This window comes from Lygodium microphyllum, chromosome 5 (assembly GCF_053477565.2).
Source record: "Lygodium microphyllum isolate KBCC chromosome 5, Lygodium_microphyllum_v1.1.10, whole genome shotgun sequence".
In the NCBI taxonomy this organism is placed as follows: Eukaryota; Viridiplantae; Streptophyta; class Polypodiopsida; order Schizaeales; family Lygodiaceae; genus Lygodium; species Lygodium microphyllum.
In genome coordinates this window covers 109,695,897-109,704,734 of record NC_141139.1, presented here as the reverse complement: position 1 = coordinate 109,704,734, position 8,838 = coordinate 109,695,897, and the positions used below count along the sequence as shown (strand labels likewise).

The 8,838-nt window shown below is 38.2% G+C and overlaps 1 protein-coding gene across 1 annotated transcript; it reads right to left on the bottom strand.

Annotated features, from left to right (window-relative positions):
• Nucleotides 1–4,239: 4,239 nt before the first annotated feature.
• On the bottom strand, nt 4,240–6,509 carry LOC148036272 (uncharacterized). Its single transcript, XM_087679114.1, has 2 exons — nt 5,887–6,509; nt 4,240–4,571 (listed from the first exon to the last, which is right to left on the bottom strand). The coding sequence occupies exons 1-2, from the start codon at nt 6,416–6,418 to the stop codon at nt 4,546–4,548; spliced, it is 558 nt and encodes a 185-aa protein (XP_087535240.1). The 5' UTR covers nt 6,419–6,509; the 3' UTR covers nt 4,240–4,545.
• Nucleotides 6,510–8,838: the final 2,329 nt, after the last annotated feature.

Sequence of the window (8,838 nt, the reverse complement as noted above, 5' to 3'; positions counted from 1 at the left end):
TTTAGTTGAAAGGTCATATCCATGAGGCATCAGAGATAGAAGGAAGTAGAGAATAGGAGAGAGACATAAGAGAAGAAAAAGAATAAACAAAAAGTACACAGGCTAAAGAAAAAGAACAATGAATTAAAGCATTATGTATTGATAGAACCTGAGAAGATAAACAAATTACTTGTCTGGCACTACTCAGAAGCAATATCCAAGCATTAGATCTCATAGAGCTCCCTTGTAGACCAAAAATGTGCATCAAAACAGTAGCTCCATCTCTATTGCTCAGACCGCAAATCTCATAGTTCCATTGGCTCTGAACAAAGGGGGGTAAAACCTAGTCAAAATTCTTCCCAATCACTCCTTCTCCCAGTTCAGAGTGCTACCTATAAACTGGAATCGTGACTTGTGCAATTTTGCCAATCCTTATTTTTGTATGAAATCTCCAAAACTAGTTGAAAAAGCAATTTGCTTTTTGCATGCCACCCTATTCTAGAAGTTTTTTACATCTTTTTAGGATATTTACAAGAAATAATTTACAAAATATCAAAAAATAGGCTAAACTTATCCAAAAATCTAGTATTTTTGAACCATCCATACTATGGACACTAACTTTAATGACTAATATGACATTGACTCTCTAGATCAATAAGAAAGTTGGATGAAAATGTACTCTAGATTTTTTCACACGATGTCCGCATAGCAGCATGACAACGTATGGAGCACAAACATGCTTCGCAAAGTAAATTAGCACAATTTCCTTATGCTATAGGTATATCAACATATGAACAATATATACACGGAGTATATTAGCACAGGAAAAATATTTAGTAGGTTTAGGGACACAGAAGTAATGTGGTGAAGTTGATTAGAGAATACAGATTTAGCTGAAAGAATTTTGAAACAAAAACGGTGGTTTCTCATTTGAGAATACACTTTTTTGTTTATGACATAAATTACACTTTTTGCTGATGATAGTACACTATTTGTAACAACAAAGAAGTTTGTAAAGCTCTTTATTGCCCATTAGTAAAGAAAACATGTAAAGCTCTATGTGTCCACACTTTTGTAGTGGAAGATCTTTTGTAAGGCTAAATCTTTTGTGATAAAAGAAGTCCTCTTCTAATGGGGATGTTATTGTTTGGCATTATTACAATCTCAAAACTTTCTATTATTCTTCGATTAGTATTTGGTTCAAATCATAGTTGTCATGGCAAACACGTATGATAATATATTGTATAGTACAATAAGTTGCATTCATATTCATATGATTGGAATTGCAAACAATATGATATGGTACAAAGTTGTTGCATTCATACTCGTATGAAAAACACATGGAAAAATATTTCATGCTCTTCGAACCTTGCAAATTATATAGCTTGAACCAAGGGCAAGGGGCATGAGTTAGGAGCACCATAAGATAGTGAAAGTACATGTGTCAAGTGGAGGGAGAGGTCATTTGAGATTTGTGTGCACCAATGCCCACCATTGAATTGATCTACGACAACAAGGAAAATGAGGGAGTGCCCACCGCCGAGGGGTCCACCTAGGGGGGGGGCCTAGTGGAGATCCAAATTTTTGCTATCCCCTACTATCCCTACAATATGGGCCGGGTTGTGCTTGCTTGGAACTAGTGGGAGAAAGATCACCCCTCTCACCCTATAAGTGCATGGTTGCACTACAAGGGGTGGATTGAGTAGGGGCATCATAAATCCTCAAAAACCCCTACACGCACCTCTTCAAAAGGAGTTTCTAAGATTGTTTTAGCAAGGTTAAGGTTCCCATTCACTAATGAACAAGATCTTCCATCTCCTCGACAAAGAAGGCTAATCCAATCAAGCACACAAGGATCAAACATGGCTCACACAAAAGACATTATATAATTTGACAAAGCTTTGACATGCTCACACATAAGACATTAAATATTTATTTTGATTATCCTTTCCCTAAACCTCTGCTACTGGTGTGTGATCGAACTACAAGTCTACCTTCCCACCCACTCATGTTGGTGTGACCCAACCCTAAATAGGATCTTGTGAGTACCAATGGAGTTGAATGGTTCCACTCCACCCACTTCTAAATGTGACTTCACCGTAACAACTTTTACAACTCTAGAGAGTTGTTGACTAACAATCATCCTTGGCACACATTAGAATGCATTGTTTATCAAAGTCCATCTACATCTAGTGTGATATTCCACTGCACCCACTTCCCCCTAGATGTGAATTCACCATAACAACTTTGACAGTTTAAGAGAAAGACTTGACAATCATATTTGGCACACATTACAATGAGATGTTATCAAATCACCAAAATTGAACCAAACTTCGTCTACATCTAGCCTTAAGCACACACTTGATGAGAAAAGGAAGAGCTTCAAGCACCGAGTTAGGAGTGAGAGCTTCAAGCACTTATGTTTTTACCTAAGATAATCAATCCAGTAGCTTTAGAACATCCTTAAGTGAGGCTTTGAGTTGCCTAAGATAATCAATCCAGTAGCTTTAGAACATCCTTAAGTGAGGCTTTGAGTTGCCCTATATGACATTCATGTGCCACTACTCCTTGGCTCAATTCATTGGCCTTAACATGTTAAGGGGATATGCTTCTTAGCAATGGGATAATCAACTAGTACTTCCTAAAATCTAGTGTGAGTGATTGTTAGGGTTTTCACATAGAAGTGGCATTGTAGGTTTAGCAATCCTCATGAATTGCAAGTTAGCACATCCTCAAGAAGTGAGAGCTTGAAGAAACCACCCTATATATAACTTTCATGTGCCACTATTGGCCTTTGGCATTTAGCACATCCTAGAGAAGTGAGATCTTCACGCACTAAGTTTCCCTATACATGTGCCACTCTTCCTTGGGTTCAATTCATTGGCCTTGGTGGGTGAACATACATTCTTAACAATGGGATGATCAAGTACTTCCCAAAGTCAAGCATGAGTGATTCTCTAGGGATCACGAAGAAGCCAATGAGAGCTTCAAGCATTGGGTTTCCCTATACATGTGCCACTAATCATTGGGTCAATTCATTGTCCTTGGCCAATGGACATGCTTCTTAACAATGGGATGAAACTTAAGCGTGAGTGGTTCTCTAGGGGTGGGATGAAACTCCTTAGGGATTCACCTAGAAGTAGCTGCAAACCCCCTTCGTATCACTACCTATAATGGCACTCTTCTTTGCCTTTCCCATAATGGAGAGGCTCATTATGCTTCCAACACTTTCGGCAAAACCACCAATTATTCATTTGGAAGGCATATCATGAATCACCAGTTACATCCATTGGCAAAAATGGCCAACAAAACTACAGAAATATTTTTTAGGTCTTCTAATATTGACTTTTTTCTTCTAACTAATGGAAAGATCAACTCTTGTCTTCTATGCTTCAGAAGATTCACACACCCCCTAAGTTCTCTAAATATTTCAACTCCGTCGACTAGAGTAAATCAAGTGATCAAACCTCTCCACTCTCGATTAAAACATAGGTGGAGGGTTCAATAGGTCTCAGTCCATAAGATCCCAACAATTTAAAACACTCCACAAATCAAACGATCACTCTCGAATCAATCAATTAATTTCTAGGTGGCAAGCAATCAGGTCCATGTTGCACCGAAAGCTTAGTTTATTCAAGCATTTTTGGGGGTTTGTGATGGGTAGTATCGTTTGTCATGATGGTATACAACAGTCTCAATCATGGGGTTTTGAATTTGCTGAGTCAACAGCCTCAACCACGCAGTTATGAAAATTTCTAACTCACAACACGATTATGAAAATTTGTTGAGTTGGTCATAATCACACACAAAATGCATATGGGCTTTGAATAATACAGCAAACACAATGACAACCATTGTCAATCCAAAAATTACCAAGTGCAAATGATTTTAGACTGTCGTAGCACCTTAAAAGATTTGCACAAATCACCTACAATATCAACCCTTCAAGACACCCTTAAAAAGCACATAGGGTCATGCAACTCGAGTTGGCTTAATGTAATGAGTCTTGGATGTAACAAAATGTTGGTCATTGAAATTAGAGCTCGTCCTCGTTACTTTCATGCATTGAACTATAGTTAGGAGAGCCAACCATGTGGTTATCTTCATGCATGCAACATGAGTCATCCCATGAAAATTCGATGGTAAGTCATATGCAGATTAGTTGCATATGCATCTATCTCGCACACATTCGATGGTTGGTCGCTCATACAAATTTCGACAATATTACTAAACACAAACAGGATTGATACAACTTTATATTATAAAGATAGAAGTTGCAGGATTGATACAACTTTATATTATAAAGATAGAAGTTGCAGATTAAAGAAACTGTTGATAAAAACCTTTTAGCAAAAACCTTTGTATATTTACACCTATTTGGTGAAACCTATATACACACAAACCCCTCTTCATCCATACATTTTTTCTATCGAACAAAGTACCCCCTATAGGGGGTGTTTATTCGTCTCGGATGGCACACCCACCAATCGATGGGAGAGCATTGAGTAGCGGCAACAATCCTAGTTGTGCATATTGCGACAAAGGTAGCCCACTTTCTCTCGACCTCTAATAAGAATCGTCCATCAGCACTTCTGCAAACAAATACAAGCAGTGCCTTAAGAATCAGTAATCCAACATACTTGAGTGTAGCAATCACAAAGATATATAACAAACTAGCTGACAATATAAGAATAATATTATATTAGGTCCAGATCTACACTCGATCACACAATATATATACAACCACGATAACAATATATATATTACATTCGACTTGCATTCAATATATATTAGGTTATACTTGCATTATATTTAGTAGCAAGATATATATTAGGTTAGACTTGCATTCAATATATATTAGGTGAAACTGCATTCGATCATACATTTCAATTCAAGCTGATTGACAATATAACAGTAATATTATTTTGAACAATTACACAGTTCGATTCAAGCTAGCGGACATGTTTAGTAGCAATATATATTAGGTCCAGATCTACATTCGATCACACAATATCTATACAACCAGTACTTCAAATCTTTCAATTTAAGTGCTCGGAAGACAAATACACTTAAGGACGCGCAAACTATTGTCAAATGTAGGTCTAGTAGCAATATATATTAGGTCCAGTTCTACATTCGATCACACAGTATCTATACAACCAGTACTTCAAATCTTTCAATTTAAGTACTCGAAGACAAATACACTAAGGACGCGTAAACTATTGTCAAATGTAGGTCGAGGTACCCAACAAGGATAGAATATTCAGAGAACTAATAGTACTACATAAGATGTAGATTTGAATCTAACCATGATTCTGACAAGCGGTCTTTTAAATCGACTTAACTATAGTTAAGAGACAATAATTGATATACTATTAGATCATATCCCTTACATTCATATGCCATTCAATCATCACAAATTAAGAGAATATAATTTATATATTAAATAATATCCATAAGTGATGTATTAGATCATATTTAGAGAATATAATTTATATATTAGATCATATCCATTACATCCATATGCCATTCAATCATGGCAAATAAATAACAGAGACAATTACAAGAGAATAATTGATATATTAGATCATATCCATTATGTTCATATGCCATTCGATCATTGCAAATAACGCATGTCAATTAGATCATATCCATTATGTTCATATGCCACATTCGACCATCGCAAATAACGCAGACAATTATAAGAGAGACAATAGACAATTATAAACGAACTTTTGGCACAGACGAAATAGGTTTAGATTATGTTAGGTTTCATATATATTAAAATGACGGAATCCACTAGGTTCATATATAAAATGACGGGCAATGCATCTAAAATAGATATAGATTATAATAGACTGATATATAAAATAAAATGACAGGCAATGCATCATTTAGACAACATACCTCGGGACGACCTTGCACGGCATTCGCGAGGGCGAAGGTTGCACTGCTGAAGGAGGCGAGAGGACATCTGGGCGGTCATGGTTCTCTGCTGCTGCTCCGACTCCTCTTCTCGTCGCTGCGCCCAGACGCCCTCCTCTTCATAACGACGGCGGCGCTCGCCGACTCCGTAAGCCTGCTGGAGGGCGTAGCAGCGGTCCTGCGAGGGGATGCGCTCCACGGCCTCGCAGCACGCCCGGGACGGCTGCTGCTGCGTCACCCCCCTCCCCTCAACCGACCTCCATGACAAATAGGAATTGTAATACGGCGACGACTCTCTTTCCTCCACCTCTCGCCGTTGCTGCCTGAAGAAATTGTCGCACGCCCGCAGCCTCGCGTGCCACTCCTCCCTCGACCCTTCTCCTCTCCTCTCCTCCCTCTCCCTCTCTTCCTCCCGACGTCGCTCCTCCTCTCGACCGCGGGACGTCGCCGACACTTCACTCACTATCACCAACAGCACCAACAGTGCTCCCAACAAAAACACACGAGCCGCCATATTGATTATCACCACCAAACTACACACAAGCAAACAGGAGCTATTGTACGGGAGGCCTCGCACTAGCCGGTAAGCTGGCAAAATGCCTGAGGCCTCGACCATACTTATAGGCGAGCGGCCCCTGCCCTGGCCTCGACGTGACCGCGCGTGATATTCTCGTTTCCACTCGGCGCTGCCGCCGCGTCTCCCAGTATCCTCGAGGGCGATGTTCCGTCTGGATAAGCATGCCACTCTCCTTCCATGCACGTTCCATATTGGCACTTTCCATATTGGCCCGATTCCATCAGCCAATCTTACTAAAAGATATGCTTCTTTCAACGAATAAATATAGCGTAGTCAGGTGGAAATTTGAGAACACCAGACAATCTCTGAGGTGAATAGAGAAGAGTCATTGACACCACCTTCCATATTGGCTCAATCCCATCCGACAATGTTACTCAAAAATGGTCTTCTATACTCGAGTAAATACAATCTAAACGGGTGAAGAACCAGGCAGGGCAGAACTTCTTAGGGCGATAAGAAAGAGTCATGAATATCATAGTTAGTCAAGTCATATGTTTGCCTCTATCCTAGTCAAGGGGCTTAGAATACGTATTTAGATATTCTAGCTAAATATTTGACACAACTATCTTGCACTCCTGTTTAAAAGGCCACAAACATATGCAAGTCTTCATCGCTAATGATTAGTGAAAACTCTATCCATTACTCAACCAAACATGGAAAGTAGTTGTTAGGGTGCTACTTCCTAGTCTTGCAATGCTCTCACATAAACACCCGATATCTTTCATATGCACACTAGGACAAAGCTATTTAAAAAAGTGTTCCCATTGTCTAGAAACAATTAAACAAAAGTATTTAAGATACGAACTCTTAGCAATAATAATCTAGTTGTCCACCACAAGGTTGTAGAGCACATTACAACATCTGAAATTTGGGAAAAAATGTGTGGGAGTTGTTCGCATGATGTTTGATGTAGATTTTGTTATGAATTTAAAATTCAAAATTGCAACATCATTTAAGCAATGAACAAGAGTGTAACTACAAGTATCACTTATGAGACCAAGTTTTGCATATCATTCAATGTTTTTAGTGACAATGAACACTATAAGAGATGAGGAGAATTTTAACACTAGTTTCTCAAGCATTTCTATAAAAAAAAAAGGGATGTGGCTATAAGCACCAATATGAGCTTTGAAAAACATGTGCACATTATAATTGCCAATATTTCCACATGTAAATACAAGTGCTTATACTAATCCCATTTAAAATATTGCCTAACCAAAACGACAAAACATATTCAACCACTAATAGAAAGTACTTACAACCATGGGTTTCCTTTCTTCATTTTGATGATACAATCTAGCTTAAAGGTAAGTCCATAAACCCTATTGCATTTTTTGTTTTAGTTTTCCTCTTCTTTGTGTCATTTAAGATAGATTGACTCACCTAAGTGCATTGTATATTGTAGATAATTCTCTTTTTTGTGTGTCCTTATGGGCTCGGTGGATGTGTGGGTGGGTGGAGGAGTGCATGTGTAGGGCATATAATTTAGTAATATCATTGGAATAAGGGTGATTGTGTTGCATTTAGCCAATATGGTCAATCTTCATTCAACATGTGCTAGGTACAAGCATGTGCTTGAAAATTGATACCTCAATATTTTAAAAATTGATTTATAATTTGGTTTAAAATAGTGATTAATTATGAAATAAAAATTATAAAATTAATTCGTTATAAAACTAGTAAATCAATTATAAAGTGATTTGGAGAAAGAGAGAACGAGAGAGTAGAAAGCTAGAGTAAAGAGTAGAGAGGGGAAAGAGAAAAAAGTCAAAAGAGTGAGAGACAAACTCAGGTAAGTTACTCATGAGTATATGTGTGCATCATGTGGGTTCAAAATAAGACATTTTTAAAATACTATTTTTATATATATTTTTCACACAAAAGGGTGTTATATAAAGGGGTTATTTACAGATTGAATAGAAAAGGATTATGTTTTATTCAAGAAAAATTCACAGATAAGGATATTTATAAATAGGCCTTAAATGCACATGATGTAGAGGATATACATATAGTAACTTTCCCGAGGAGACAAAGAGAGTGGAGAGAGTAGAGAGTGTAATGTGTCCACCTGTTATCTTCAGGATATGTCTTAGCAGTCCATCGGAAAGTATATCTAGAAGACTCTGCCCGACACTCCCATGGAATGTTACGGGGTTTGCGATCTAGGACTCTCCGCGTCTACCACGTAGCGAAAGTATTCCGGCCATTCCCACTTAGGACCGACCTGAATTAGGGTTTTCCTATTGGTCATTTCCTAACGACAACTAACGTCGAATCTAAGCGAACTACTTTACGCAGAAACTCCAGGTCCGAAGTAGATTCACACTGCACTTGGTTCAAGGAGAATGGGAAACGAG

Excerpts from the sequence above, each read along its gene's own strand:
- LOC148036272 (XM_087679114.1), bottom strand. The coding sequence starts at position 6,418 with ATGGCGGCTCGTGTGTTTTTGTTGGGAGCACTGTTGGTGCTGTTGGTG. Across the intron at positions 4,572-5,886 it reads CCGTGCAAGGTCGTCCCGAG|AAGTGCTGATGGACGATTCT; the intron begins GTATGTTGTCTA and ends ATTTGTTTGCAG.